Here is a 17,874-nt window from a genome sequence, read left to right as displayed (position 1 = left end):
CATGTTAGCTCACAATGACAAACTTCCAAAACTTAAACACGTCATGTTAGTCGGGGTCAGTAAAAAAAACAAAAACAACAACAGTGTGTGTATCCCTTTAAGAAGCCCCCACCGCGTGCTCAGCGGAGGGAGGAAATGCAGGCTTGTGGAACAGCCGGTTGAGGCGAGGAGAAGGGAGGGGTGGTGGGGGGGGGGGAGAAAAAAAATCCAGTTGAGGACGGTTTCAAGTCCCCCCGATAGAAACTGTGCCTGATTTGTGGCCAATGTTGGAGATGTAAAAAAAAAAGTGAGAGAGAGAGAGAGAAAGAGAGAGAGGGAGGAGTGAGGCGAGAAGGAGGAGGGGGGAGGAAGAAGGGAGGAGGAGGAGGGTGAGAGGAGGGGGGGGAGGAAAAACACTGAAGGGGTAGCTATGGAGATGGAGCGTTTTCCTGGCTGCTTTCTTTGACAGGTGTTGAGTGGGGCAAAAGTCTTAAAACAGAACCCAGCATGTACGCCAAAGGTAAAGGAGCCGTGGTCCCTTCCGACAGCCAAGCGAGAGAAAAGTAAGTCCACCATTTTCCCCTCTTGTTTAATTGTGCGCGTTTCACCTGGGACGCACGCCGCGCGGATGGAACTTTCTCAAACTAGCGAGTGTCATTTTCACCCCGCGCGCACGCCCCCCGGGGTCACGTTTTTAGGGGCGCGCATGTAACAACTTTTGTACTTTAAAAATTTTATTTTTATTTTTTAAAGCCAACTCTGGTGGCGAGCTGCGCCTTTTGTGTTGGCGAGTAAAGTTGAGCATCTCGCATGTTTCGAGCCGGACTCCCCCCGGCTGTGGCAGGACCCTGGTGCGTGGAGGAGTCAAAAGTTTTGTTTTTTTTTTTGTCCCGGTAAACTTTCAAGAAGCTCACTATTGCCGCTGAATGCACGCGTGCGGGATCTCGCAGCCCGTTTGTGGACGTTTTCATGCCCAAATCTGGACCTCCTGTGTGGTATCGTGCAGAGGGGTGCTTTAAAAGCCACTTGCATCGGTCCATTGTGGTCTCTTAAATCACTCCATGGCTTCAAAACATGCCAAAACTTATTAGATTGCTTGTTTTGGACACTGATTTCTGCACAAAAAACATTTGGGTTCTGTCCTGTAGACTCTTTTAATAAAAACAACTTGTTCCTGTGCACTGCTTTCTGCACAACTCTCATTTTAAACCCAAAAGTTGCAACTATACACTCTGCACTGCAGAAAGTTGGGATTCGAACCCTTGTGACGAGGTGCTGGTGCAAAACCATTGCGCGTCCCCCCCTGTCACCTATTTTTACCCTGAGCATGGAGTGCCATCCCTGTCACTGGGCACCTCCTACAAGTGTAGCAGTTTGTCTTGTTGCCTAGTCGGGTCTGATTGAGAATGGAGGTGTTTGTGCACACACGTGTTCTGTTCCCAGGTGGCCCCAGTGAGCAGCAGGCACAGGTGACCTTTGAACCTGCATATGCCTTAATATTGCCACGTTTACTCACACCTGTTTGCGCCCGCCTCCCCGCCCGAAAAGTAACATATTGATACGTGTGGGTTCTCTCCCGATCAAGTCAAATGATCTCCCCGCAATGAATGTGAATGAATGAATGTGTTTATAATGTGTCACGTTGTGTTTTTATTGTGCCACCAAAAAAATGCTAATTTCTCAAAGTAGTGTTATGGTTCAGACTGGTCACATGACAGATTGATCGTCTCCTGTGTGACCGACCTGTCACTCTTCATAGCATTCGCACTGCTGGGCTCACTTTGTGGATTATCTCCAGTTGTTCTGTTCATTTCTATCATGCAAGATGGTGGTTATCATCAATTACTGGTGTGACGCGCAATCACATTAGTGATATGACATATATGCGAGGTGGATTGTGTGTGAGTGTGTTGTGGGTATTAGCTTTATTTCTAGTGTTCCCTATATAATTCAATTCTGCAAGGCGGTGGTTATCATTAATAACTAGCTGTAGGAGAAATCACATTAGTAGTATGACACATGTGCCCTGTGTTGTGCTCGTGTGTGAGCGAGCGTAATATGGGTTTTGGCTTTGTGGATTATCTCCAGTTGTTCTGTTAATTTCTATCATGCAAGATGGTGGTTATCATCATTAACTGGTGTGACGCGCAATCACATTAGTGATATGACATATATGTGAGGTGGATTGTGTGTGAGTGTATTGTGGGTATTAGCTTTATTTGTAGTGTTCCTATAGATTTCAATTCTGCAAGGTGGTGGTTATCATTAATGACTAACTGTAGGAGAAATCACATTAATAATATGACACATGTGCTCTGTGTTGTGCTCGTGTGTGAGCAAGCGTAATATGGGTTTTGGCTTTGTGGATTATCTCCAGTTGTTCTGTCAATTTCTATCATGCAAGATGGTGGTTATCATCAATTACTGGTGTGACGCGCAATCACATTAGTGATATGACATATATGTGAGGTGGATTGTGTGTGTGTGTATTGTGGGTATTAGCTTTATTTTGAGTGTTCCCTATAGATTTCAATTCTGCAAGGCGGTGGTTACCATTAATAACTAGCTGTAGGAGAAATCACATTCATGATTTGACACATGTGCCCTGTGTTGTGCTCATGTGTGAGCGAGCGTAATATGGGTTTTGGCCCTGTGGATTATCTCCAGTTGTTCTGTTAATTTCTATCATGCAAGATGGTGGTTATCATCAATAACTGGTGTGACGCGCAATCACATTAGTGATATGACATATATGCGAGGTGGATTGTGTGTGAGTGTGTTGTGGGTATTAGCTTTATTACGAGTATTCCCTATAGATTTAAATTCTGCAAGTTGGTGGTTATCATTAATGACTAGCTGTAGGAGAAATCACATTAGTAATATGACACATGTGCCCTGTGTTGTGCTCGTGTGTGAGCGAGCATAATATGGGTTTTGGCTTTGTGGATTAGCTCCAGTGCTGTTCATTTCTACCATGCAAGATGGTGGTTATCATCAATTACTGGTGTGACGCGCAATCACATTAGTGATATGAAATTTATGTGAGGTGGATTGTGTGTGAGTGTATTGTGGGTATTAGCTTTATTGCTAGTGTTCCTATAGATTTCAATTCTGCAAGGTGGTGGATATCATTAATGACTAGCTGTAGGAGAAATCACATTAATAATATGACACATGTGCTCTGTGTTGTGCTCGTGTGTGAGCGAGCAAAATATGGGTTTTGGCTTTGTGGATTATCTCCGTGTTGTTCTGTTCATTTCTATTATGCAAGATGGCGGTTATCATCAATAACTGGTGTGACGCGCAATCACATTAGTTTAATGACATATATGCGAGGTAGATTGCGTGTGAGTGTATTGTGGGTATTAGCTTTATTTAGAGTATTCCCTATAGATTTCAATTCTGCAAGGTGGTGGTTACCATTAATAACTAGCTGTAGGAGAAATCACATTAGTAGTATGACACATGTGCCCTGTGTTGTGCTCGTGTGTGAGCCAGCCTAATATGGGTTTTGGCTTTGTGGATTATCTCCAGTTGTTCTGTTAATTTCTATCATGCAAGATGGTGGTTATCATCAATAACTGGTGTGACGTGCAATCACATTAGTGATATGACATATATGTGAGGTGGATTGTGTGTGAGTGTGTTGTGAATATTAGCTTTATTTCGAGTATTCCCTATAGATTTCAATTCTGCAAGGTGGTGGTTATCATCAATGACTAGCTGTAGGAGAAATCACATTAGTAATATGACACATGTGCCCTGTGTTGTGCTCGTGTGTGAGCGAGCGTAATATGGGTTTTGGCTTTGTGGATTAGCTCCAGTTCTGTTAATTTCTACCATGCAAGATGGTGGTTATCATCAATTACTGGTGTGACGCGCAATCACATTAGTGATATGACATTTATGTGAGGTGGATTGTGTGTGAGTGTATTGTGGGTATTAGCTTTATTTGTAGTGTTCCCTATAGATTTCAATTCTGCAAGGTGGTGGTTATCATCAATGACTAGCTGTAGGAGAAATCACATTAATAATATGACACATGTGCTCTGTGTTGTGCTCGTGTGTGAGCGAGCGTAATATGGGTTTTGGCTTTGTGGATTATCTCCAGTTGTTCTGTTCATTTCTGTCATGCAAGATGGTGGTTATCATCAATTACTGGTGTGACGCGCAATCACATTAGTGATATGACATATATGTGAGGTGGATTGTGTGTGAGTGTATTGTGGATACTAGCCTTATTATGAGTATTCCCTATAGATTTCAATTCTGCAAGGTGGTGGTTATCATCAATGACTAGCTGTAGGAGAAATCACATTAGTAATATGACACATGTGCACTGTGTTGTGCTCGTGTGTGAGCGAGCGTAATATGGGTTTTGGCTTTGTGGATTAGCTCCAGTTCTGTTCATTTCTACCATGCAAGATGGTGGTTATCATCAATTACTGGTGTGACGCGCAATCACATTAGTGATATGACATATATGTGAGGTGGATTGTGTGAGTGTATTGTGGATACTAGCCTTATTATGAGTATTCCCTATAGATTTCAATTCTGCAAGGCGGTGGTTACCATTAATAACTAACTGTAGGAGAAATCACATTAGTAGTATGACACATGTGCCCTGTGTTGTGCTCGTGTGTGAGCGAGCGTAATATGAGTTTTGGCTTTGTGGATTATCTCCAGTTGTTCTGTTCATTTCTATCATGCAAGATGGTGGTTATCATCAATAACTGGTGTGACGCGCAATCACATTAGTGATATGACATATATGTGAGGTGGATTGTGTGTGAGTGTGTTGTGAATATTAGCTTTATTTCGAGTATTCCCTATAGATTTCAATTCTGCAAGGTGGTGGTTATCATCAATGACTAGCTGTAGGAGAAATCACATTAGTAATATGACACATGTGCCCTGTGTTGTGCTCGTGTGTGAGCGAGCGTAATATGGGTTTTGGCTTTGTGGATTAGCTCCAGTTCTGTTCATTTCTACCATGCAAGATGGTGGTTATCATCAATTACTGGTGTGACGCGCAATCACATTAGTGATATGACATATATGTGAGGTGGATTGTGTGTGAGTGTATTGTGGATACTAGCCTTATTATGAGTATTCCCTATAGATTTCAATTCTGCAAGGCGGTGGTTACCATTAATAACTAACTGTAGGAGAAATCACATTAGTAGTATGACACATGTGCCCTGTGTTGTGCTCGTGTGTGAGCGAGCGTAATATGGGTTTTGGCTTTGTGGATTATCTCCAGTTGTTCTGTTCATTTCTATCATGCAAGATGGTGGTTATCATCAATAACTTGTGTGACGCGCAATCACATTAGTGATATGACATATATGTGAGGTGGATTGTGTGTGAGTGTGTTGTGGGTATTAGCTTTATTTCGAGTATTCCCTATAGATTTCAATTCTGCAAGGTGGTGGTTATCATCAATGACTAGCTGTAGGAGAAATCTCATTAATAATATGACACATGTGCTCTGTGTTGTGCTCGTGTGTGAGCGAGCGTAATATGGGTTTTGGCTCTGTGGATTATCTCCAGTTCTGTTCATTTCTACCATGCAAGATGGTGGTTATCATCAATAACTGGTGTGACGCGCAATCACATTAGTGATATGACATATATGTGAGGTGGATTGTGTGTGAGTGTATTGTGGATACTAGCCTTATTATGAGTATTCCCTATAGATTTCAATTCTGCAAGGCGGTGGTTACCATTAATAACTAGCTGTAGGAGAAATCACATTCATGATATGACACATGTGCCCTGTGTTGTGCTCGTGTGTGAGCGAGCGTAATATGGGTTTTGGCTTTGTGGATTATCTCCAGTTGTTCTGTTCATTTCTATCATGCAAGATGGTGGTTATCATCAATAACTGGTGTGACGCGCAATCACATTAGTGTAATGACATATATGCGAGGTGGATTGTGTGTGATTGTATTGTGGGTATTAGCTTTATTTTGCGGTGCGGCTTCATAACTTCCCAGTCGTACTAAAACATTTTGACAGATTTTTGAGCGTTGTGTGTAATGTTCTATATTCTCAATGGAACATTTAATTTAGTTTTGGTGTTGTTTACTGCCGTCATATTGCAGTCTACATGTACTGTATCTCTTATGTGTGACTGCCATCTACTGGTCACACTTATCATTACACCATGTACCAAATAAAATAGTTTTGACGTCGGTAAGCACAACCAGAATTATTCCGTACATTAGGCTCACCGGGTTGTAAGGTGTAAATTAGTTTTCACGGGAAAAACCCCCCCTAATTTTTATGGTATGGCGGTTTTTATTTTGCCATGGTTGTTTGCCACAATCAATTACATGTCGGGGAAACCCTGAATGAAGGTGGTGGTTATCATTAATAACTGGCTGTAGGAGGAATCACATTAATGATATGACACATGTGCGCTGGGTTGTGCTCGTGTGTGAGCGAGCGCAATATGGGTTTCGGCTTTTTTGGATTCTTTTGAGTCTTTCTATAGATTTCACTTATACAGGCGTTTATCATCAATCACGTTTATTATATGACATATATGTGCGCTGCGTTTTGCTCATTTGTAAGGGAATCCAACATTGATTTTGAATTGGTGGATTACTTTGAGTACTTTTGATCTGTGTTTTGCAAAGTGCGGGCTATCATTAACAACGGTCGGGAGGAGCGATCGCACTCGGGAGTTGACATGACATGTCTTTGTTGAATGTGTATTTGTGCTCATGTGTCAGCGGGCGTAAATTGGGCTTTGATTTTTTGTGGATTATTTAGTGTCTTTATAAGTTTCTATTAAGTAATTTGGGTGTTATCATTACTAACCAGAAGAAGGAGCAATCATAATGACGTCTTTGTTGTGCTTGTGTTTTCTGACTGTGTGGATGGCTGATCTCAGGCTAATTTAAATATGATTTAAATGGGGGCGTGGACAAGGAGGGCCCAGCCACACCAACATGTGTGCTCAATTCTACATTGATTGGGATGCACTAAAATGCGTGAATCTAAGAAATGTTGTGCCTACGACATTTTCTAATGAGCGGACACCATTTTTAGGAGGAAATCCACGCACGTTTTTTTTTTTCAATACATGAGGCCCCAGGTCATGTGAGCCATCAAAAAAGGTATGAGATGATTACATCTCATCAGACTTTTTTTGGATTCCAGCTTAGTCCTAACTAGAGTAATGATTCTCAAGCTGTGGAATATGTCATACTGGTGGTATGGGGGTTCCATCTAGTGCAGGGGTGTCAAACTCATTTTAGATGGGGGGCCATTGAGAAAAAAATCTACTCCTAAGTGTGCCGGACTGGTAAAATCACGGCACGATAACTTAAAAAATAAAGACAACTTCAGATTGTTTTCTTTGTTAAAAAATAGAACAAGCACATTCTGAAAATGTACAAATCATAATGTTGTTGTTTTTTTTACACTTACATTTTGGCGGTTAATAATATTCTATCTTTATTTGTCGTTATTTATACTTTCTGAATAAATGATGTGACAATGTTCATCAGTCAAGTCATTGGTGTTAATTTTCAATCTATCAAGATAAGAAAATAATATCAAAATCAAATTACAGGATGTTATTTATGTAGTTTGATCATTTTCCTCGACTGATGTACTAACGTTGTTTTTTTGTTTTTTTACATATGTTGCATCATCTACAGCAGGGGTGCCCACACTTTTTCTGCAGGCGAGCTACTTTTCAATTGATCAAGTCGTGGGGATCTACCTCATTCATATATATAATTTCTATTTACTTATTTATGAAATATATGTTTTTGTTAACAAGTTAAAGGTGTTTAATGATAATGCAAGCATGTTTAACACATATAGTTAATATTGTTAAAAAATTAAAGGTGTTTAATGATAGTACAAGTATGTTTAATACATATAGTTAATATTGTTAACAAGTTAAAGGTGTTTAAAGATAATGCAAGCATGTTTAACACATATAGTTAATATTGTTAACAAGTTAAAGGTGTTTAATGATAATACAAGCATGTTTAACACATAGTTAATATTGTTAATAAATTAAAGGTGTTTAATGATAATACAAGTATGTTTAATACATATAGTTAATATTGTTAACAAGTTAAAGGTGTTTAAAGATAATGCAAGCATGTTTAACACATATAGTTAATATTGTTAACAAGTTAAAGGTGTTTAATGATAATACAAGCATGTTTAACACATATAGTTAATATTTTTAACAAGTTAAAGGTGTTTAAAGATAATACAAGCATGTTTAGCACATATAGTTAATATTGTTAACAAGTTAAAGGTGTTTAATGATAATACAAGCATGTTTAACACAATATTGTTAACAAGTTAAAGGTGTTTAAAGATAATACAAGCATGTTTAACACATATAGATTCCTTTCTTTCATGAAGACAAGAATATAAGTTGGTGTATTACCTGATTCTGATGACTTGCATTGATTGGAATCAGACAGTGGTGCTGATAACGTCCGCATTTTCGAATGGAGGAGAAAAAAAGTCCTCCTTTCTGTCCAATACCACATGAAAGTGGTTGGTTTTTGGCATCTTATTTGCTCAGCTTCCGTACTCCTTTCTTATACACTTTACAAGAAATACATTGTCGGCAAACTCCGTAGCTTGCTAGCTTGTGCACGCCAGTTTTCTGAGACTCTTATTTTGTTAGCGTAACTGTGCAACTGTGCAGTCTGTCTTTGGAGTTTTGACGACAGGTACGGCGCCAGAGTCTGTTGAAATAAAGTGTTTCTCGCCTTCCAGTCGGTAATTTTAATGAGCTGGCAGCAGCCAGCGCCATCTCAGAAGACCCTCGGGTGCCGTGAATGTCAATCCAGTGACGAAAGTGACGTCATAGTGAAGATTTATGATCGCTCATTTTTAGGACTATTTTTTTAATGCCTGGCTGGTGATCGACTGACACACCCTCCGAGATCGACCGGTAGCTCGCGATCGACGTAATGAGCACCCCTGATCTACAGAGATACAAAGAATTGCTATTGTGACATCTAGTGGACACATTTAGAACAGCAGTTTCTTTCATTCAAAAATCTCGGCTCATTTTTATACTTAGCAGGCCTTACGTTTGACACCCCTGATCTAGTGTTTATTATCTATGGCCCCCGGGATGATATTTGATTAGTATTAGAACCGGACCAGTACTCCATCAGTGTTGGCGCTAGGAATTTTCAAAACGGGGTCCCGGGGACCCCATGAACTCATAAAAATGGGGTCCCGCAGTAAATTTTTGGGGGTCCCACTTTTTTGTAAGCGTTTTGAAAACAAATGATACATGTATGCATTATCCTCTTATATCTCACATTCTATATTGTGTTTTGGAAAAAAGTTGTCTTTTATGCATTCATCTTGATATTAAGGAAGAGAGCCATAAGAAAATATTGCTTTGTTAATTTAATGTACATAACGTGATTTTTCTTTGAAGGACGTTTGTTTTTGTCTGTGAGCCTGTTGAAAAATGTTTTCCCTTGAAATTAGTGACAGAGTCATACAAAAATGTTGGAATATTAATTTAATCATTAAATAAAATACAGTACATTGTGTTAGGTCTTGGTTCAATAGGTTATGTGCAATCATTTTAATATCCATCCATCCATTTTCTACCGCTTATTCCCTTTGGGGTCGCGGGGGGCGCTGGAGCCTATCTCAGCTACAATCGGGCGGAAGGCGGGGTACACCCTGGACAAGTCGCCACCTCATAGCAGGGCCAACACAGATAGACAGACAACATTCACACTCACATCCACACACTAGGGCCAATTTAGTGTTGCCAATCAACTTATCCCCAGGTGCATGTCTTTGGAGGTGGGAGGAAGCCGGAGTACCCGGAGGGAACCCACGCAGTCACGGGGAGAACATGCAAACTCCACACAGAAAGATCCCGAGCCCGGGATTGAACCCAAGACTACTCAGGACCTTCGTATTGTGAGGCAGATGCACTAACCCCTCTGCCACCGTGAAGCCTTCATTTTAATATATTTAAAAAAACAAAAAAACATTGAACCAGTCCGGCCCTCGGCTTGTAGCAAATTAGTTTTGTATGCCCTCTGATGTATTTGACTTTGACATCCCTGATTAAAGTACAGTGTTTTATTTTCCTATATTCAAGCACAGTGTTACTGTCCAAACTGGGTGTAATGTTACAGTGGCCAAAAATATGAAATACACTTGTTAAATAAAACCTCATCCTTGTTTTTAATGAATATTTAGGCCGACTACGCTACTGTATTTTAATGTTGGTCAGTATGGTGGTTACTTGGTGATAAAAGTTTTGAGAAGCACTGCTCTGGAGATTGAACACCATTTATGTGTTTTGCTTTTTCTTTCGCTTATTTTTGGTGTAGCCCCCTACGAAGCATGTCAAAGAGGAATAAAGTGATGACGACCATAGATGATGGACATTTAACCTGGCGGCATCTTGACAAAAGTGGTACATTTTTCGCCTTTGTCCTGGCTGCTCAGTTTAATACATGAAGGCAAGAGTGAGTTGACAACATTAATAACAGGACTATAAAATGAGCTGTTTATTTGTGCCAATTAGGGAAGTACATGGGATTGGTCCATTATGTAAATTAGCCATGTGGTTGGCCATTTATATAAGTGTACCTTTTGGTTATTAATTCTTAGTTTTATGAAGTGGAAATAAAAAAAACAGAAAACGATAGGTTTATTTTAATTTATTTTTAGAGTGAACATTTTTCTTAAAAACAAATGTCACAAAAAAAAATAATATTTTTTTATTTAATATTTTTTTGTTTCTGCTGACTAATGATTTTAATTTTTGTTAAATGAAATATAAACAGAAAATACAACCTTTTTTTTTTTCTTTTTTTTTTTTTTTAGATCTACCATATTTTTCGGACTATAAGGCACACTTAAAATCCTTTCATTTTCTCAAAAATCAACAGTGCGCCTTATAACCCGGTGCGCCTAATGTACACAGATTAATTCTGGTTGTGCTTACCGACTTCGAAACAATTTAATTTGGTAATTTTAATAAGTGTGACCAGGAGATGGCAGTCACACTTAAGAGATGCGTGTGGACTGCAGGTTGACGCCTGTTCAATAAATGGCACTAGCAAGTACCCGTAAGCAAGCGACACCAAAACTTTGATGTTTCGATGAGAATATAGATCATTACGCACTGCGCTCAAAAATCTGTCATAATATTTTAGTACGACTTCGGTAAGCTACAAAGCCACACCGCAAGATGGAATGCGGAGCATTACGGCTATCGCAGTCAGACGTACTGTGCTTCAACATACGGGTATTATTATGGTGTGTGTATAAGGAGCCCAAAATGGCACCTATTATCTGGTGTTATGTATCGCAATATTATGCAAAACAACTTTTTCTTACCTAATGGTACATCCTAAAGTGCACTTGGGATCTGCATAAATTCTGAAAATTTGCCAATAAGCTCCTTCTTTTCCTCATCCTCTTGTTGTGAGGCATTTATCCTGCGTTGTTGCCACTTCTAATCCAAAGTAGCGTACAGTTCTAGCTTATATCTGTCAGTAGATTTGCTATGGAAGCGCTAAAAACTACCAGTACAACAAAGACGACGGATAGAAGACGCTGTCGAAGGTGAGCAACGTAAATAAGACCGCCTTCCGACGCATTCTGAAGCGACTTGAAGATGGTCTGTAAAACATAATTTATGGAAAAAGTTGACCAAATGCTATTATTCCTCTTAATCAGGACAAAAAACAACTGAAAAAATTCCCAGTTTTCCCGAAATTCCAGGAATTCCGAAACATAATTTCTCAATTCAACACTACTTCAACATTTCTCGACCGATTTGAAAAATGCCAACTGTCAGGTTCAAACACTGATGACATCTATTAAACAAGACAAGAAGCAAGGAATTAAACAGAGACAGAATTAAATTTGGCTCAATTGAGGAGAAACATGTACACCTGTACCCTTGCACAGTGTCACTACGCTCTGACGAAAGATTGAACGCCTCCTCTTTTATTTGGACTTTCCCTGATTACATGGCAACAGCTGTTTCTAAGAGAGGGGGGTCGTAAACAGCCATCGCCTTTGATTACAAACAGTTCAAAGAAAAGATCCCTGGAGGGGAGTCAGGTGCTGCTTCCTCTCCGCTTTGTGTTATAATCTTTCTGTGGATTATAATACATCAAAGAAACAGAACCCTCATGTTGCTTCCCATCCTACACAGTGGAGTTTTACAAGCCTTCTGCTTGGTAGGATCAAAGACAGCTTTTGTCCTCTCACCGGGCGAGCTGAACTCAATGTAACACAAAGTTTTGTGATAACTTACATACAATTATTCTAACACCAACACCAACCATTTGAACTCATTCAGACCATTCAAGTTTTTTTTTACCATTTTCAAAAAAATTCCCGCTTTTCCCGAAATTCCCAAATTTTTGGGAAATTCCCATTGAAATCAATGGGACATTCTTCAAAGTTTCACAACTCCCACATTTTTCATCTGATTCAAACTGTTCAGCCTATCCGGGAATCGTGGGCTTTTCCTTGACAAATACCAAAAATTCCCAGATTTCCCCAAATTCCAGGTTTTCTGGGACATGTTTCCCATTCAAAATGAATTGGCCATTTTTCAAACTTCCACCATTTCCACATTTTTCAACAGATTCAAACCAACACGTTCCACCATCCTGGAAATTTTAACAAAATTTTTTCCAAGTTCAAAAACATTCCAGGGTTTTCCAGAATTCCTGGTTTTCCAAAGCCCTATTCCCATCCTTTTTTCTGGCGACAACTCCTTCCACATTTTAACGCATTTCAACCGTTCCACCGTCAAAACATTCCTCTTAATCAGGACAAAAAAACACAAGTTTTTCCGAAATTCCAGGAATACCGCAACGTCATTTCTCAATTCATCATGTTGCTACTTTAACATTTCTCCCCCGATTTTAAAAAATTCCAACACCAACCATTTGAAGTCATTCAGACCATTCAAGTTTTTTTTACCATTTTAAAAAAAAATCCCGCTTTTCCCGAAATTCCCAAATTTTTTGGAAATTCCCATTGAAATCAATGGGAATTGATTGCTTCTTCAAAGTTCCACTACTCCCACATTTTTCATCTGATTCAAACCCTTCCAACTTCAATCTGTTCAGCCTATCCGGGAATCGTGGGCTTTCCCTTGACAAATACCAAAAATTCCCAGATTTCCCCAAATTCCAGGTTTTCCCGGACATTTTTCCCATTCAAAATGAATTGGCCATTTTTCAAACTTCCACCATTTCCACATTTTTCAACCGATTCAAACCAACACGTTCCACCATCCTGGATATTTAAAGTACATTTTTTCCAAGTTCAAAAGCATTCCAGGTTTTCCAAAGCCCTATTTCCACCCTTTTTTCTGGCGACTACTCCTTCCACATTTTTTAACGCATTCCAACCGTTCCACCGTCAAAACATTCCTCTTAATCAGGACAAAAAAAACACAAGTTTTCCCGAAATTCCAGGAATACCGCAACGTCATTTCTCAATTCATCATGTTACTTCTTTAACATTTCTCGCCCGATTTTGAAAAAGTCCAAAACCAACCATTTCAACTCATTCAGACCATTCAAGTTTTTTACCATTTTCCAAAAGATTCCCGCTTTTCCCAGAAGACCCACCATGACATGTAATGTAGACCATAAAGAAGTGTACACTGCAAAAACTGAAATCTAAATAAGATTACATATCTCAAATAAGGGTGATATTTGCTTATTTTCTGTCTGATAAGATAATTCTTCTCACTAAGCAGATTTTATGTTAGAGTGTTTTACTTGTTTTAAGGATTTTGGTCCTAAATGATCTCAGTAAGATATTACAGCTTGTTGCTGAGATTTTATGACCTATATTGAGTAAAACATGCTTGAAACTAGAATATCAACTGTTGCAAAGCTGTGTCATCAACACTCACAAGAATAAAACATTTTTTTCAGTAATAATTTCTTATTTCAAGCATGAAAAAAAAAATCATGATTTTGACACAATTGTGTCTCATAAATAAGACAGATGACAGCCAAATGGACTTTGCTGTTTTATTTTCAATGAAACAATATAAAATACGTACTCATATAGTACCGTAGTACAGTTGGCACAGTACAGCAAACTGACAGTTAATATTTAAACATTTAACATTTGACATTTCAAACAATTTTGAACTGAAATAGTTCATGCACAAAATTACAATTAAAAAAATGTTGGCCGGGGACTGGGCTGTATATAAGCGCACTAATTGACTGAAAGAGCATGCACTTGGCGCGATTATGTCATGTTATCGATGGAAAAATGCATTTTTAGACTATGATTTGCCTGAGCGGCTAGGAATCTTGTTGCCTTTCCATTAAGAACAATAAATTTGTTTTTAGTGTAAGTTTGCTGGTTTCAGGAAATGTAATGCCGAGCGCATATCATTATGTCAAAAATAACGGCACTAGCGGTTACTTAATTTAAGAATATTTTTCAACATATTGAGTAAAAAAGGTTTCTTTTTTTTCTACCAAAAAAAGTGCACTTGTTATTAGTGAGAATATACTTATTTTAAGGTATATTTGGGTTCATTGAGGTTAGCTAATTTTACTTGTTTTGGAAAGTCTTGACAAGCCGAATTTCTTGTTGTATTGGCAGATAATTTTGCTTAATTGAAATAAAATACCCCTCATTTTTGTATTTTTTTTTAAATTGTTTTTGAACACTGACTTTTTGCAGTGTGGCTAAGATGGCAACTTTCATCTGGACGTTCCTCATTGAGTTTGCGATACGTCATTTTATTATCAGGCGTCACGGAGAGGTGGCTGCATTCGCATGTTCTGAAGTCGTCTAAAACATTGCCGGCACATGTTTGTTGGTGTGCGTGTGCTAAACATTTATGGTCATTTTAGTGTTTGCAGAGTTTGTGCAAACACAATTTAGCACAGATGCTAGCGGTAACACGACACAGTCCATGCTGGTTATAAAAGACGTGGGAGAGCTCACAGCTGACAGGGTTTCTCCTTTTTGTACAATCAATATATTTATTTAAAAAATTGAATAACCCATATTGTTGAATTAATGCATTGGTGTGTGCCTTTATAATGGAGGCCACTTGCCCTCTATGCTCACCTGCCTTGTCACCCTAAACTGCCCTGCAGGGCCAACACATGTCCTTGTTAATCTACCTCCGTGCATCGCTGAATTAGCTCCTATTTACATATTCATACCACGCTTCTACATATGCACGTATTGTAAAGAGGGGAGGGCGTGTTAAAACCAGACTCCTGTCGTCAGTTGAAAGGGGATGCTGCTGGTGTCTTTGCACAATGGCGGGCGGCGGCACCTGAGGAAGAAGCAGCAAGTCTGCAAGGAAAATGTTGCCGTGTCTGGTAATATTCATGTTTTTGTTTGTTTCGTACAGGAGCATAACATGTTTGTTTACATTTCAATTCAATATATCGGAGGACGTTTAGCTTATTCATCCCTACTCCTTTCGTTTACTGATAGCTTGTTCACTTCCTGAGTTTAAACTTGTTCACATTTTCTCATCGGGAGAGAAAAGAATAGAGAATGTGTCACATGGTAGAAAAAATAAGAACAAATAGACAATAAAATAATATATATATTGGAATAAAAATAAATGAATATATAGAAAATAAATACAACTTAAGTACCGTATTTTCCGGACTATAAGGCGCACTTAAAATCTTAAAATCCAAAACTCGACAGAGCGCCTTATAACCCGGTGCGCCTAATAATTCTGGTTTTGCTTACCGACCTCGAAGCAATTTTATTTGGCACATGGTGTAATAAGTATGACCAGTAGATGGCAGTCAAACATAAGAGATACGTGTAGACTGCACTATGATGGCAATATGACTCAAGTCAACAACACCAAAATTGTATATGTTCCATCGAATCTTATCAAAATGTTTTAGTACGACTTTGGTAAGCTATGAAGCCGCACCGCTTGATGGATTGTTCTGTTAATTTCTATCATGCAAGATGGTGGTTATCATCAATAACTGGCGTGACGCGCAATCACATTAGTGATATGACATATATGTGAGGTGGATTGTGGTGTGAGTGTATTGTGGGTATTCACTTTATTTCTAGTGTTCCTATAGATTTCAATTCTGCAAGGTGGTGGTTATCATTAATGACTAGCTGTAGGAGAAATCACATTAGTAATATGACACATGTGCCCTGTGTTGTGCTCGTGTGTGAGAGAGCGTAATATGGGTTTTGGCTGTGTGGATTATCTCCAGTTGTTCATTAAACATACGAGTATTATTATGGTGTGTGTATAAAGTAAGACATATTATCTGGCGTTTTGTTTTGCAATATTGATTTTTGAAATAGGTAAAGCAAGAACGAATATTAAATACAAATGTATTTCAGTTTTAGGAGTTAAATGGTGGAACAAGCTCAGTGATGAGCTGAAGACATGTACTTCTTTGTTGAAGGGGAACATTATCACAATTTCAGAAGGGTTAAAACCATTAAAAATCAGTTCCCAGTGGCTTATTTTATTTTTCGAAGTTTTTTTCAAAATTTTACCCATCATGCAATATCCCTAAAAAAAGCTTCAAAGTGCCTGATTTTAACCATCGTTATATACACCCGTCCATTTTCCTGTGACGTCACACAGTGATGCCAATACAAACAAACATGGCGGATAGAACAGCAAGTTATAGCGACATTAGCTCGGATTCAGACTCGGATTTCAGCGGCTTAAGCGATTCAACAGATTACGCATGTATTGAAACGGATGGTTGTAGTGTGGAGGCAGGTAGCGAAAACGAAATTGAAGAAGAAACTGAAGCTATTGAGCCATATCGGTTTAAACCGTATGCAAGCAAAACCGACGAAAACGACACGACAGCCAGCGACACGGGAGAAAGCGAGGACGAATTTGGCGATCGCCTTCTAACCAACGATTGGTATGTGTTTGTTTGGCATTAAAGGAAACTAACAACTATGAACTAGGTTTACAGCATATGAAATACATTTGGCAACAACATGCACTTTGAGAGTGCAGACAGCCCAGTTTTCATCAATTAATATATTCTGTAGACATACCCTCATCCGCTCTCTTTTCCTGAAAGCTGATCTGTCCAGTCCATTTGGAAAGGCATCTGCTTTTAGTGTCGCAGGATATCCACACATTCTTGCCATCTCTGTCGTAGCATAGCTTTCGTCGGTAAAGTGTGCGGAACAAACGTCCAATTTCTTGCCACTTTCGCATCTTTGGGCCACTGGTGCAACTTGAATCCGTCCCTGTTCGTGTTGTTACACCCTCTGACAACACACCGACGAGGCATGATGTCTCCAAGGTACGGAAAATAGTCGAAAAAACGGAAAATAACAGATCTGATTTGACTCGGTGTTTGTAATGTGTTTGAGAAAATGGCGGATTGCTTCCCGATGTGACGTCACAACCTGACGTCATCGCTCCGAGAGCGAATAATAGAAAGACGTTTAATTCGCCAAAATTCACCCATTTAGAGTTCGGAAATCGGTTAAAAAAATATATCGTCTTTTTTTCTGCAACATCAAGGTATATATTGACGCTTACATAGGTCTGGTGATAATGTTCCCCTTTAAGGTTTAAAAAAACATTGAAAGGTGAAATCATTGAAAATTAAAAAATATAGTAACAATTACTTTCATACCATTGATTTTGATTTTTTTTTAACGTTGATGTTCCAGGTAATCTTATTTTCAGTGAAGGTTTAGGATAGGCAAATATAAGCTTTGGCTTCATTCAGCCCATTCCTTTTTCGGTCATGCTTTTTCTTTTTTTTTCTTTTTCTTTTTGTGTGTAAATGTATATGATTGTTATATATGTATAGTCTGTACTCTTAAACTGGTCACACAAAATGGTTAATTTTAATGGTTGATGGTTGATTA

At 38.9% G+C, this 17,874-nt stretch overlaps 1 protein-coding gene across 2 annotated transcripts in view; it reads left to right on the top strand.

Annotated features, from left to right (window-relative positions):
* Nucleotides 1-395: 395 nt before the first annotated feature.
* ssbp4 (single stranded DNA binding protein 4) overlaps nt 396-17,874 on the top strand; it is a 272,956-nt gene continuing 255,477 nt past the window's right edge. For both annotated transcript variants that reach the window (XM_061977938.1, XM_061977939.1), the window contains exon 1: nt 396-542. In XM_061977938.1, the coding sequence (XP_061833922.1) occupies nt 487-542 (56 nt within the window). In that variant the 5' untranslated portion in view covers nt 396-486. The remainder of the gene's footprint in view (nt 543-17,874) is intronic.

Source organism: Nerophis lumbriciformis, linkage group LG18, assembly GCF_033978685.3.
Source record: "Nerophis lumbriciformis linkage group LG18, RoL_Nlum_v2.1, whole genome shotgun sequence".
Taxonomy (NCBI): domain Eukaryota; kingdom Metazoa; phylum Chordata; class Actinopteri; order Syngnathiformes; family Syngnathidae; genus Nerophis; species Nerophis lumbriciformis.
This window is presented reverse-complemented; position numbering and strand designations above follow the sequence as displayed.